This window comes from Hydra vulgaris, chromosome 12 (assembly GCF_038396675.1).
Source record: "Hydra vulgaris chromosome 12, alternate assembly HydraT2T_AEP".
NCBI lineage: Eukaryota > Metazoa > Cnidaria > Hydrozoa > Anthoathecata > Hydridae > Hydra > Hydra vulgaris.
This window is the reverse complement of record NC_088931.1, coordinates 54,879,675-54,895,204: the sequence shown is the minus strand read 5'-3', so window position 1 is coordinate 54,895,204 and position 15,530 is coordinate 54,879,675. Positions and strand designations below refer to the sequence as shown.

At 27.9% G+C, this 15,530-nt stretch overlaps 1 protein-coding gene across 3 annotated transcripts; it reads right to left on the bottom strand.

Annotated features, from left to right (window-relative positions):
- Positions 1 to 10,021: 10,021 nt before the first annotated feature.
- LOC100212929 (desmoplakin) lies at positions 10,022 to 13,104 on the bottom strand. 3 transcript variants are annotated; one of them, XM_065813753.1, is made up of 5 exons: positions 12,967 to 13,104; positions 11,728 to 11,967; positions 11,232 to 11,631; positions 10,969 to 11,106; positions 10,022 to 10,713 (listed from the first exon to the last, which is right to left on the bottom strand). In XM_065813753.1, exons 3-5 carry the CDS (start codon positions 11,304 to 11,306, stop codon positions 10,417 to 10,419), a joined length of 510 nt encoding a protein of 169 aa, XP_065669825.1. In that variant the 5' UTR covers positions 11,307 to 11,631; positions 11,728 to 11,967; positions 12,967 to 13,104; the 3' UTR covers positions 10,022 to 10,416. The 3 variants fall into 3 exon arrangements, with proteins under 3 accessions (XP_065669825.1, XP_065669824.1, XP_065669826.1); XM_065813752.1 differs by lacking the exon at positions 11,728 to 11,967 and having other exon boundaries at positions 11,232 to 11,306; positions 12,967 to 13,095; XM_065813754.1 differs by lacking the exon at positions 11,728 to 11,967 and having other exon boundaries at positions 12,967 to 13,084.
- Between the last annotated feature and the right edge of the window lie 2,426 nt (positions 13,105 to 15,530).

Below are 15,530 nucleotides of genomic sequence, written 5' to 3'. Positions count from 1 at the left end.
ACTAGGTTTGAATACACAAACTATTTTTTTAAGTACTTTCGTTTAGCACCACTTCACTCTATTGCCTTTCTATTTGTTCTATATTGCTCTTCTTCATCTCAAGACTGCATTTTTTCAATGTTATTTCTGATCAAGTTATCAAATTGACCAAGCCCTCTCTCTTTACCCTTTGGCTAATATCGTTATTGTTGGTGACTTTAATGCTCATCACACTAAATAACTTGGCTCTAGTGTTAGTGACTCTGCAAACGTGAAGCCCCAAAGTTTTTGCTTTTTTCAATCTCTAACACAAATAGTCAACTTTTCAACTCGCTTTTCAGACAATCCGAATCATTGACCTTCTCTACTCAACATATGTCTTGTTTCTGATCCTAGTCAGTGCTCAGTCTCTCCAAATTTATCTTTAGGTGCTTCTGATCATGGTTTGATCTCTCTAAAACTGTTACATCATTCATTTATCAGAATCCTCTGATCATTGTACCTCTTACAACTACCTTAAAGCTGACTGGGACTCTTTCTGTGATTTTCTACGTGATGATCCTTGGGTAGAAATCTTTTTTTTTCGTGCTGAAAAATGTGATTCTTATGTAACGTCTTGGATTCAGGCTAGCATAAAATCCTTTATTCCCTCTCGACGATTCCAAATCAAACCTCACTCTTCGCTATGGTTTTTCTCTCATTGTGCTGTTGCAATTTCCAATTGTTAATCAATTGCATATCTATCAGCATAATAATTGTCCGAAAAACAGACGTCTGTTTACTACTACTAGAAGCCATCATAAAAAAGGTTTTGTCTAACGCCAAAGCCCGCTATTTTTAGATCACGAAACTTCGTATTTAATATCAAAAAACAGGCTATCGTGACTTCTGGAGAATCTTTAACAGTATCTATAACAAGAGCAAATCTGTTACTTCCTCTCTCTTGTATGGTTCAGCTTTTGTCATCTCGCCTAAAAACAAAGTTAATTTGTTTGCTATAAACTTCTCATCGTTATCATCTCTTAATTCCACTAGTCGCGTTCTATCTGATATAGTCGACAAGTAGAATACTCTATTTTACTCATCTAACTCTCGTCCCATTAGTCTTCTTACTACAATAAGGAAAGGTTTTTGAAACTTAAATTAACAAACACTTAATCTCTCATCTTGAATTTAAAAACTTACTTTCTGATCATCAATATGGATCTTGATTTTCTTGTTCTACTGCTGATTTGGGTCATATTTGGATCAGTATTAACTGATAGGTTTTACCGTTCATTAGATAAATGAGAAGAGGCTAAGGCTATCGCTCTCGGCATTTCTAAAGCTTTTTGTAAAATTTGGTATTCTGGTCTTCTCCATAAGCTTTCTTCTTACTGTGTATCAGGTAACATCTTTAAGATTATTAAATTCTTCCTTACCAATCGTAGTATAGAAGTTGTCCTTAATGTACAGCACTCTTCTTCATATCTTGTAACTTCAGGGGTTCTTCAAGGGGCTTTTCTTGGCCATATACTCTTTTTAATTTACATCAATGATTTCCCGAAATTCTCCCAACTAAAGTGGCATTGTTCGCTTATGATACTACCATTTATTCTCAGCATGACGAGATTCTAAATTTTCAAACGTCTTTTCGTTGCTAAAGCAGCAATAAATCTAGATCATTCATTGCATGACTTTTCTGTTCTTCTAAAAGAAAATTAACCGATTCCTCTTTATTGCTGCCCAAAATTCATAAACTTTTTTCAATACTCTTTAATAAGGTCCAAAGATAGTAATATTCTGATCGCCAGGTTCAGCTCGTTTTGATGTTCAACGTGTATAAAACTGATGTTAATAAACTGTACGTTACCAAAACAACTCTATTTGAATAATACGTAGCAGCTAAATCTATTAACATTGTCTAAGTTTCCCAAAATTTTTTGGGTATAAGTTCTAGACTTTGCAATATAGCCAAGACGTCTTAAACTAATGCGTTGTTTTGGAAGTTATACAGCAACAATTTAATAATACAAAACTCATACGTTTATTTTTAATTACACTCATAATAATTGACTTTGTTTTTAGTGAAGAGCCATCGAAAGATGCCAACTTAGGCGAGAATGTTCTCAAAGAGTAAAGATTTTTTAAGATTATCCTTTATGAATTTAACAAGTTATTGTTTCCCATCTTATAAACTTGATCTAAATTTTTTGAAATTTACTTATCTGCAACAACCCTAGTGACAATATTTACAAAAATTTTTGTGATTTTGTTTTCAAATGAATTATTCATTAAAGAAGTTTTTTTCATTACATCAACAACTATTTTTTTCATTTTCAAGAATTTTTTTGATACCCAAAAATTTACAAACCCTTAAAATTGGAAATCAATACTAGCCTTTTGATCACATTAAAAATTCCTAAAAAGATCGCGTTAACCATTCATGGTCAATCTGATCCTAAGCGCCTACTGGTGGGTGGCAGGGATTTTTTGGTTAGTTAGGAATTTTTATGATATAGAAATATACTTCCTATTTTAAATGTTTACACTTTTTTCAAAAAAAAAACACAATAAAAATGGTTGCTTTCATATAATTGCGGTATTGACGAGAACAACGATCAGAGGCGATTTGAGGAAGGGAGGGTGGGACGGGTGGGCGGTGGGGGAAGGGAAGTGGTGGAACCCCCTCCCCCAAAGAAGGTGATTTTATAGTAAAATCACCTTCTTTGGGGGATGTAACGGTACCGAATAAAAAGAAATTGAACAAAAATTGGTTTAACACACAGCGATTACCATCGTATGGCTATCTAGGTCCTTTTGTACAACCTTTTGAACAGTCTGAAAATGTATTAATTCAGTCTGGAAATGAGATTATATTGATCACATTCAGTGATATATAGTGAATAATATAGATTGTGAATAATATAATAAGATTTAGTGATTATTTTTGACAAATTAGATTCAGTGTGCGCAAGAGATTTATTCAGAAAATTATGGACATTATTGTTTGCATGAGTCAGCTGTTCGGAAGACACAGTAGCTTGATTGATGCAAGCCGTAAACACCCTAACAAAAGGTAAATCCATTAAATAAAACAAATAAACAAAAAAAACGTTATAATTTCTTTAATGGCGGTTTCTCTGAGACAAGACCTGATGGTCTTCTTTGAGTATCCGCGTTCTTTATATTTATTTTTATTCTTTATTTCTTAACGATATCTGGACTTGTTAACTTTTCTTTTTTTATATTTTTTGTATCTGTATCATAAATATTGTAATAAAGAACAAAAAAAAAAAAAAAACATAACTCTTTGATTAGACTTTCATTTTATAGTAAAATTGAGAAAACTTTACAAAATGCTCTAAAGTGGCTATTCACCTAAATAACTAAAGTTGGATTTCATTGAAAGTGTCATAAATAAAGAAAACCCAATGTGGTTAATATGTATTAAATTAGACAGTGATGCCTAACTACATATTTTTTAACATTGGGTTCATATTATTCATATTGCTAGAACAACTGTCTACAAAACATCTAAATGGTAAAGACAGATTGAAGATTTTCAAGAATTACATAAAAAATTTAAATCGGTCAACATTTGTTGCATTATTTAAAAAATAAAATGCAACGAACAAAGATAGATTACTTTTCTTTTATCGCATTTAAGTGCAAAAAATGATAAAAGATATAACATTGGAGAAAAATTAAAAACAGCTTTAATAAAATAATTTATCATCACAGTCGTGCATCAAGAAAAACCAAACGCTTTAAAACATTGCCATTAAGTGATATTACAGTAAAGCGTAAAATTGAAGAAATGGCAATTAAATAAAATCTAATAAATAACAATCGTTAATTAACGTAGAAAATAAACTGATTAATTTTCTCAAACAATGTTAATTTTCCGTGCAATTAGATGAGTCTACATTGCAGACAATAAGATAATAATACTATCATTACCTTTTATTTATTTATTTTTACATCAACTTTATTTATGCATTGTTTTTTTTATTATACTCTAAATTATAGTTTTAATAAAGCTAGCTGTAATTGCCGGCAGTGCCGGCATATAATTCTGAAACTAAATGCCAGCAGCGCGAGTAAAGAAACAATTTGAATGTAATAAATACAGTGATTTGTTAAGTTTGTTTGTTTTGGTGTTAGAAAAACAATTTAAATTATGTTTACACAAGCTTATCCAGAATTCAATCTAAAAAAAAATGTTTATTATTCAACTTTTAATATAGAGTTTAATTTGGCATTTCATAAACCAATGAAAGCTTTGTGTGATTTATGTCAAGAGTATAAAAACAAAAAAGATGATCAAAAAATACTGCAGCACAGAGAGAGTAACCTGTTGACTAGACAAGAAAGAAAATGTGACCATAGCTAAAGCTGCAAATGGAGATTACAAAACCACAGCAGTTATAATTTTTGATTTAGAAAAATTTCCCCCTCAAATTGCTAATATTTCTGCATTCTATTATAAAAGAAAATTAAAGTGTTATAATTTCACAGTGTTCATTGAATAATGAAACTTATTGTACACTTTGGAATGAATCAATGGCTGGTAGAGATGCAAATGAACTTGCAAGTTGTCTGTATAAACTATTAAAGTTAATTATTCAAGACTGTCCTAATATATCAATTAATCAAATTATTTTGTGGTCTAATTCTTGTGTTCCCCAGAACTCAATTGTGTCTATGGCAATAAAAAAATTTCAAAATTAAAGCGGAATACCGTTCATTGAACAGAAGTATAGCGAACTTGGTCATAGTTCAGTACAGAATATTGACACTGCGCATAGTGTGATTGAGAAAAAATTAAGACATTATGAGATTTACAGCCCTCCTACATTATTCAAATTACTGTCATCTATTGAAAAAACTTTGAGTAGAATTAAAAGTCATACAAATGTACAAAGATGACTTCAAAAACTTCAAACTTGCTTCCAAGTCTTTATATTTCCATAAAGTGCCTTTTGTAAAAGTAAAACTAATGTGTCATCAAAAAATCTACCTTTTCATATTATATTCAAAAAATCGTTCTCAGGTTCGTTAATTGAAGAAAGATTGGTAAAAGGTACTCCTCAGAGAAAGAATAAACAGAAAGTTAAAGTTCTGAAAGAATTTCCTCCATTAAAAAATAATTCAACACGTTTTTTGCTTTCATATAAAAAAATTAATGACCTTGAGTCAATGGTAAATTATTTTGTTGGTGATGATCTTGAATTTTATAATTTTTTAATAAACATTTTATACATTTATTTCTTTATTGTAAAAAAAAACGGTACAATAATGGAAATGGTTGTTTTTTATATTTAAGGTTTAACTTATATCATTTTTCACAGACAAGTTAAAAGATATGCGGGATAAATTAGTTATTTATTTTTAAATTATTTGAAAATAAATAATATTAATAAAAATTGCTTAATGTAAAAAAAGAAAAATTGTGAATATTTAGTTATTTATAAATTGAGTTAGTGAAACCTTAAATCATACTCAATCTATTAATAAGTATATTTGTATGAGAAGCTTATTAATTTCTATATAAGAAGCTTGCAGATTAAAAACTGTATATTTCTAAATATAATGCCGATAAATTGGTTACCGGGAATGAATTAAAGAAAAAAATGCGAAGGACAGTGAAACTAAAATTATTTTAAAGTTATAAGTCATTGTTAGTTACAATATAAGTAAACTTAACCTTAATTCACCTACTATCAAATTAATTGCATCTACGATGATTGTATTCCGACAAAATTTTCTGATTTTGAAATACATTTGTCGTAGTTGAAAAACAGTTATTTGTTACGGGGGAAGTTTTTTTTGTTTTAGTTTTTTAACAATTTAAACAAAAACTTATATTAACTTTAGTTAATTGTCTTAAATTTCAACATATAATTAAACTTACATAAAGAGATTTTGTACTTTAAGCTTTGAATGCAAATTTGTCTATTTAAACACCGGGCTGACGAATATATCTTCTAACGTAGTATTTTATGAATTTCCACGAAACGCACTTACTTTTATCTCTTAAACGCAAATTGCATTATTATGTTTTCCAAGAGTTTTTTGCCTTTTGGTGGCTTTTTGTATTTACAATTTGTAAAAGCAAAAAATCATTTCATTAATTGTTTTCTATTTAATCATTTCAATGGTTGTTATTTTTGCTGCGTTAATCTTTCTCTTACTGTCATTAGAACTGGAAATTTATCATTTCCAAATATTAAATCTGTTTCTTGCCCTTTACTTTTAGCCCCCTACGAAAATTATTAGTCGGCAAATTGGATAATAGAGTCGGCAAAATTGGACCTATAGTCGGCAGTCAGACAGCGAGGCAAATGTCAGACAACGAGGACTTTTTTTTTAGATCATGGTCGGCAAAAAAAAATTTGGTTGGATTTACTCGGAAAAAAACACTTACTTCACCTTCTCCTCCCTTTAAGATCTCTTTGGGACGCTCTGCCAATACCCAACAAACTTGATTACTTGCTTGAAGAAATACACGCTGACGCTAAGCGCACAAATGATGACAATGACCTATACATATTATGGTAATGACCTCCTTCCATTAGCATCGGATTTAAATAATGATAACCTTAATTGTTTTCACAACTTGAATTAACTGATTTGATCCGAGATCTGAAGTTGACTGAAGATTATAGTGAACTGTTAGCATCAAAATTAAAAGAGAAAAATTTCAAAAAGGCGTTAGACATTATTGTAAACATTCACAAAATTTCAAATTAAAAACAAAATTGTTATTGCTATAACACTGACGGGTTTCTTAAACTCTTTGAACATGAACACAACTCAACTTAACGGCGTCTTTTTATTCATATCTCAAAAACGAGTATTAAAGTTGCATTGTTACATATAGCAATCAGTTACCACCCGTGCACATTTATTGACCATCGGGTAAACGTACAATAATCTGAATTATGTTCTCAATGTTATACAGTATAATAAACATCAGTGATATGTGCTGATCTGAAAGTAGTTGACTAATTGGACTACAAGCAGGATACATTAAATTTTGTTTTTTCTTTTGCTTTTGGGATTCACAAGACGAGCCATTTCAAAAAAAAAGTATGGCCTAAGTGAGATTATTTTACTGATGAACTAAAAAAAAATTTCTAACCTTCCATTTGGTTACATATAAAATTAGACCTCATTAAACAGTTTGTGGAAGCACTTGACAAACATTGTAATGCAATGAACTTTTTAAAAACAATTATCGCCAAATTGAGTTCTGTAAAAGAATCAGAGGGTGTTTTCAACGGATACATTAAGGCAATTGCTTCTCGATCAGCAACTTGATGCCACTCTGACAAGAGTTCAAAAGATCCAGTGCAATGAACCAATTTTGACATTGTAAAGACAAGACTATTTTACATATGCAGTGGTAATATCGCACTTTAGATAACACATACATAATCAATCCAAATAGAAGTGTCATCATTAAAAGACGTAAGTATATTATTGAAAAAAAAACAGTTTTTAATGAAAATTTACTCGTTAAACGTTAAAACAAATGCTAAATTCTAAATTTAAATTAGCAAAGAACAAATGAAATTGTTTTTGTAAAAAAATTTGATTAAATATTGTTGGTCAGTGGCAATGTTCTGATCTATTATATAGTTTTATTATTAAAAGAAAAAAGTGTTATTCAATAACCATAATATTTTTGAACGATTGAACAATAAAAATCAGCAGCCGTGGTGAAGTGGTTAGAGTTCGTGGTAGAGTGATTAGAGTTCGGCTTCGATTCATAGTGCATGGTTCGAAGTCGGTTCTAAATCAAATATGCATCATTCGTAAGAAAGGAGGCGTGAACTTCCTGGTTAATTGCTATTCCGTAGTGGTCTGTGAGAAGACCATTAAGACTTTTTGAAGCACCTAAATAACTAATAAAAAAGTTTAATTATTGCTGATCGCTTTTAGTAATCAATTTATTATAAAAATAAATTTTTATTTTGACATAATAGTTGTTTGGAAAAAAAAAGTATTAGCTGAACTGTAAATTGAATATTGAATTGAAAATATGTAAAAAATTGTATTGTTAGTAGATTATTAGTTAAAAGAATGGAAGCTGAAATGGATATATTTTATTATAGCGATGATTATATGTACGACAGTAAAAATCCGGGTCAAAAAATTTTTAAAATATGTTTGAAGAAATCAACAATGCATACTTCCACCTTAGAAATATACCGCAGTAGAGAATAAATTTTCGCTAACGATATTAGAGTAGCAGGCATTTATTTTTTTGAGCTGTTTTATTCACCGAGTCTCAGTGACTAAAACAAGTGAATAAAACAGCTCGAAAAACTAAATGCCTGCTACTCCAATATCGTTATCGAAAATTTATTCTCTACTGCGGTAATGAGACTATCAGTCTACAGCAGATCAGATTTCAGCACTTATATTTGAATATATGCGGTAGTGGTGTCGTGGTAAAGCGCTCGCCTTAAAAGCGAGAGGTTCCGAGTTCGATCCCCACCACGTCCCTGGTAATACCGCGTTCAACTTATTTCTCCGCGCAGCGGCCTTGTTCGTCAAGGTTTGTGTTTCGGAGTTATAGAGTTAAGAGAGGGTTATAACCACAATTAAGTAGTCTCCTCGTCTGTAGTGGCCATCTATTCTCGGCCTTGGGGAGGTGAATTAACAACAACAATAAAAAAATGGTGACATCTGATCGTGCAAACATTAATCCTGCTTTATTATCACTATTACAAAGAGTCATAAATTATCATGGAGTTCAGGGTTTATTGTCAAATTAAAGTACAGAGGAATTTGTAGGATATTAATTTAGATCCATTAAACTGGGGATGACTACTTATTTATATCTATCATTAAAAACAATTTTTATTAATAAACTTTTAGTTCGAACTTTTATCTTTTTTGCTACATCTATGAAAAAGTTACAGCTTCTTGAGATTAAAAACTATTTTCATTCTAATTTGTTAGTTAATAACACTTTTATTTTATATTTTAAATGATCGTGTTTAGTTATTATGTATTCTATTTTAAAATTTTATTATTTTATTTTAAAATTATTTCTATTTTGATTATAAATTTGAAAAAATAAATTTGTTTTGTTTAACAGAAATCGGTTATTTCAACCTTTGATCTGCCATTTTTTTGTTTAACTCAAACAATACGACAAGATATACCCCCATGAAAGTGTGATAAAATGATCTTTCTAACGAATATATGTCTTTATAAAAAATTTTTCTACGTTAAACTAAAACGCAGTTAAATGAAGATGCATCGATTGACGGTAATGTTTGTGCAGGATCGAGTCGTGATTGTTAAGTGTAATAGTGTTGAAGCCCGCCAAACCTTATATTTAAAAAAATTTTCGAACTTACATTTTTTAAATTAAAAAAAAAAAAATTATTTTTTCGCAACAAAATCTTAAAATATTTTTCTATTGAAACGAATATTAATTTTGAAATTATTATTTACCTGCGCTTCTTTGTAGAGCCAGATAAAAATACTTTAAAAAAAAAAAAAAGTTTGGTAGTATCAAGGCCCCATTTATTTTCCTAATAAGGTTAGATTATGGAAGAACTTGTTCAATTCAAAAAACTTTATATTTTGCAGTATCTGAACAACTTTTTGTGTTTCCTTACAAAAAATTTGCACTAATCACTTCACGTTTTAGAGTGTTCATAAAAAATATATAAGATAAACTAAACCAGTGAGCTCATGACGTAAAAAGACTTTTAAACGTTTTGGACGTCTTTTGAACGTTCGAAAGACGTCTTATTTAGGTCCTGTGCCCACTGGGAAGTAATACTTTCTACCTCGTTTCTGTGGCAATCAAGGCAACTAACAAATTATTAAAGAGCTAAAACAATGTTTTTTCATATGCTACCAATGATGCCTTAAAAAGCTAAAATAAATCCGTAAAATTTTTTTATCTTAATTTACTTAAGCTACTGTGTTCTGGCTCAGTAATATCTCATAAACTAGTACACATTTTATATCCCAGATTACATAAAACTGTGTAGAGCTGTAGATGTTAAGTATCAAAAAAACACACAAAACAATAATAACACAATTTCTTAAAGAAAATTAGTACATAAAGTATTCTCAAAATATAACAAATCTTTCACTAAAAATAATGTTATATTTAATGCCAAACCAGCGTAGATATTTTAACAAACAAGTAAACATAAGACATGTTCATAACGTCTAAAAAACCTATTGAAACGTGTTAAACATTTTTTTAGACGTGTAAAACACGCTTTGTGTTTACTGGGAATAAACAACTTATAAACTTAAAACTTGAATTAAAAAACCCTACTCAATAAATTGAAAATTACGGGAAATAAAAATATCAAGAAGAACAATATTTAACAATCTTTTAAATAATTCACTCCTCATATGTTGTTTGCATCTAAAGCAGCTTATTTTTATTATCTTTATTTTTTGCTTAAAAATTTACGTTTTAAATTTTTCTTGAGAAAAAGATTTAGACAAATCTTCAGGTCTTGATTGTTTAGGTCGATCCTTAAATGAGCTTATATCAAAATCATCAAATTCACACATTGTCGAAGGAGTATTGCAAAATTGTTGTATATCAGATAATGAGTTTTGTGTTAGATTAGAAATTTCTTTTTTTAATTTAAAGTTTTCAGTATTACACTCTTCAAGACAATGATTAACATTAAACAATTCTTCACTTAATATTTCAACAGTCGCTCGTTCAGCCTTAACAGTATTCTCATAAGTATTTATCTAAACAACAATAAAATGAGTTAAATTAAAAAGTCTATTGTAACATAAAACTAATTACAATTACTTCTATTATGAAGATAATAGTAAAAAATGAGAAAGTACATTCATAATTATGAAATACAATATAATCTGAACTGATTGAAAGTGGCGGATTAACTCAAAACCTATATTTCTAATCTAAAACTTCACACCAAAGCATTGTTTATCAAGAGTAAAATTAAATGAATACATAAAAAAAAGTAAATAAAAAACAACCTGTAGGTTAAAAGTAGGTATGGAACCAAGATCAATATTCATTTTTTGTATTGTGGCATTTAAGTTCTCAATATTTAAATTAAGACTACATATTAAGTTGTTTTTCTCTTGCATCGCGTAATTAATTTGATCTATTTCCTGTATACAGATAAATGGATTTTTTTATTCCCAAATTTTTCCAAACAAATAAAGTTTTAAATAAAATATGATAATCAAAATAAAAACAGCAATAACAACAGATAAAATAAATAAAAATCTGCAACCTGCAGATGCAGCACTGTCATCACATCTAATTTTCTAATATAAGCTTCATTCTGTTCTTTGAGCATTTTCATCATCTAAAGCAGTAAAAGATCTTGTTGTTTCTGTATTTTTGAGGAGTTCCAGGTTCATGATTTTAATATTTAACTCCTCTATTTCAACTCTTAACTTATTAATATTTTCCTTGTTTAGTGCTTCTGTGGTAAAAAATTGATTTTTTATGTTATTATCATCACTTTTTTTTTGCTTAAAAATATCAGTATTTAAATTTTCAGTTAGTGTTTTTAAATCAAAAATTCCTCCTAAAGAGACTTGTTTAGTGTTGACGCACACAGAACTTTTTTCTTCGATAAATTGAATTGACTTGATAGTATTTAAAAGAACATCTTTCACTTGACTTGACTAATAAAAAACAAAAGTGAATTAGATATTTCATGTCTTATATCTTATAGGACAATAAAATCTCATTAAAAAATACTAGTCCTAATAAAAGTATACCTGGTTTTCAAGACTTTGAAGCACCCTAATTAATGCTAATTTTTCATCCTTAATGATATTGTGTATAGCTGTATCTATAGAAACTAAAGGGAAGTTATTTAAAGAAACTTCCTTTTTGTAGCTTTCAAATTTCAACTCTAGCTCCTTATAACTTTTTTGTTCGCTTGTTAGCTTTTCTTTTAAAACAGTTTCTTTTTTAATCTGCTTTTCTTTGAATTTAAAATATTTGTTGTAAAGGCTCTGATTAAAAAAAAAGAAGAAGAAATTACTTTTGATAGTGTTCCTTTTATTTTTACTATCATATATTTTTTCTATTTAATATTATATCTATTATATTTAATATTATATAATTTTTTTTGTTATTTTATCTTTGATGTTATGTTTATTTTATATGGTATTTCATATTTCATATGCAATATATTACAAAAATTCTAAATGATCTGTATGTTTTTTTATAAAATGATCTGTACATTTTTTTATAAAATATTTACAAAAAACATTGGTGCAGTTGTGCTATTAAATACTATTCAGAATTAAACGTTTTTAAACGATAAAGAATAATTTTTAACACCTCACTCTAGCTTACATACTCATATTTTTTTAATTTATCTATAATAATAAATAAGAAATAACATTGAGACTGGCAGAATTTGCTATTCAAAGCCCTAGGTGAACAAAAACATTCTGAAGTTATTTTTTCAATTATATGCATTTTTTATAATACTATTTTTTAAATCCAAAAAAGTGTTTGGTTAATAGTTAATAGTCGGAAAGCTAAATCCTAATCTGAATGCTGTAAAAACTTAAGAAAATAATTTATGCGTAAAAATAATTTTTAATTGAATTTTTAGCAACTTTTTAAGATTTTAACTATGCTAAAAGTCAAGACTATATATAGACTATTTAGTAAATGAATATGTAGAAGGCAGTGATGACTAAAAGCGGCAATGACAATAAAAAAAGTATTGATTAAATAGGCAGTATTGTCTGTTTTTTTCTAATCTTAAAGTCATGAATTTTAAGATAAAAAAAACGGCATAGGTACATTAAATACTTATCTATCCTATTAATATTTTACTCATTTATTATTATCATTAATAACCTTAGTATCAGTAATAACTTACACAGAATACCACATGTTAAAACACTATTAAATAATGCATACTTATTACATAAAGTTTATAAATTACTTTTTAGAAATAACATACAAGTAAAATTTCAAATATTAAAAAACTCTACCTCAAGTCGTTGATTGTTTGCCTGCAAAACTTCTATAAGTGAATCAATCATATTAATGTTTGTTTATTATTTTATTCAAGAAAAATATGTATTAGTTAATGACTCTGAAGTATATATACTTAAGAATTGGTAAATTATGTGATATACATATATATATATATATATATATATATATATATATATATATATATATATATATATATATATATATATATATATATATATATATATATAGACATATATATATATATATATATATATATATATATATATATATATATATATATATATATATATATATATATATATATATATACACACACACACATATATATATATATATATATATATATATATATATATATATATATATATATATATATATAGATTTATAGTGGATTAAAAAACAATTTTGGCATCTTATTAAAATAAGTTTAAAATTTTTAATGTATTTTAATACAAACTTTTTGAAAAAAGGTTAAAAATTATCTTGGAAATAGTACTTTTTAAAAACAATATTTTTAAGCAATGTCAATGATTGGTTAACGGAAAAATGCACATGCATTTTTTTGATTATAACATTTTTCAAATTGTACCCTAATATGTATATTAGGTTACAATTTGAAAAATGTTTTAATCAAACAATAATTTTTTAATCAAACAATAATCCAAAAAAACTTTTAAATTTTCTAAATAAATTTTAAAAAATTTAAAAGTCTTTTTGAATTATTGTTTTTATTACATTGTATACATATATTTATATAAATATTAAGCATTAATTTAATATTTATATAAATATAGTATAGATCTCTATTATACTTAGATTATTTCTTTTTAATTAATGTTTTTGATGATATTTATTTTTTATTTTAAAAATGAATATACTTGCTCTTTTTTATTGATTTAAAAGTCTTCATTAGTTACTGGCCATTTTTTATAATTATATATTAACTAATTTTTGCTAAATATTATGAGCAAACATACCATCTACAATTCTTTTTAATAAACCATTTGGCAAAACATTCCGACCAACAATAAAATTGGGAACAGTTCATCTTTATTTTCTATCAGATTTAAATCAGGAGACGGTGCTGGCCAAAACATAACTGGTATCAATTTAGATTTTAGATGTCTTTTATTTAACTGTGTTGTATGTTTGGGATTGTTATCTTGTTGAAAGATGTAGCCACTATTAGTTCTTCTATACTTGGTTCAAGATAAACAATTAAGATTTTGTGGTACAAATGCTGGTCCACGGTGCTTTTCACCCAGAAAAGTTTTGCAACTATTGTGCACTAAAACAACCTCAAATATTAATCTTTTTGTCTTATTTAACAATAGCCTTGCATGTTTGAGTTTGAACTTATCCCTAATTAATTTCTAACAGTTAGATCGACTATTATAATACAAAACAAAAGCAGACTCATCGCTCCAAATAACTTTAGTCCGTTGTTCACATACCCAATATTTGTGCTCAAAGCACCACTTTCATCCTTTTTTTTAAATTGATTTTACTAACAAAAAGCTTTTCATTTGTTTTCCAGTAAAAACTCACCTGATGCTTATATTGGACGAGATATAGTCCACTTTGAGATATTAGAAAGGTATTGAGATATTTGAGATATTAGAAATCTACTTTTATCTCAGAACATGTGATTTTAGGATCTTTTTTAATGATGCAAGGTTTCTAGCAACCTTCCTTTTGTAAAGTTTTAGGCTTTCTCCCAGAAACAACAGACTTTCAGTTTTTCCAGTATGTTTATATTTCTTCACCGATCTACTAATAGTAGAGCTTTGTTGGTTAAAAGGCTTTCCATTGCTTCTGAGAGCCTCCTTGGTCAGCAGCTTCGATAATTTTTCTTATTTCTATATCCATAAGTTGTTTTCTAAATTATCAATTGTGTCCGTAGTTATACATTTTTTTAAAGATTTTATTTACATAAATATTAGTGTATATAAAAACATATTTTTTGTCCTAGTTTTTTTACTGCCAGATCCAGTTTTTTTGTTTTTGTTTTATTTTGCGTGATTATATAATTTATACTTAAAATCAAGAAAATTTGTTAGTGTGGCTTTTTTTCGCACCCCACTGTACATATCATAACTATCAAATTTTATTATAAAAAACTAAATATTTTTAGAAATTTACTTATGAAGGTTACTATGTGACGACTTTGTTTATAATTTTTATCGTACGTGAGAGTAATTATTTTTACCCTAATATTAATATGACGTATTTTATTTGCGTAACCTATGGTGGAATGCAAGAAGCGAACTTGAGTGAAGTTCGACTTGAACTTTGAATAGAGCTGTGCGAGATTAGGTTTTTTATCTTGATCGAGTTCGATCAAGACTACAAAAAATTTGATCGAGTTCGAGTTCGAGATTATCAAACAAACTGTACATTCATTTCATTTAAAAATGCCATCATCAACAAACTATACTTATCTTAATGCTAAAAGTCTACAAGTTTTTATGAAGAAAGGTAAGTTCTTCTACATGCTCTGATAGGGGGCCATTCAAAAAGGAGGTCATAAAAATAGGGGAAAGGGGTCCAGATTAAA

What these genes read in the sequence shown, in the direction of transcription:
- LOC100212929 (XM_065813752.1), bottom strand. Translation starts at nt 13,017, where the DNA reads ATGATTGATTCACTTATAGAAGTTTTGCAGGCAAACAATCAACGACTT. An exon ending in CAAACAATCAACGACTTGAG is followed by an intron (nt 11,307 to 12,966) that starts GTAGAGTTTTTT and finishes TTACTGCTTTAG; the next exon opens with ATGATGAAAATGCTCAAAGA. An exon ending in TGACAGTGCTGCATCTGCAG is followed by an intron (nt 11,107 to 11,231) that starts GTTGCAGATTTT and finishes ATCTGTATACAG; the next exon opens with GAAATAGATCAAATTAATTA.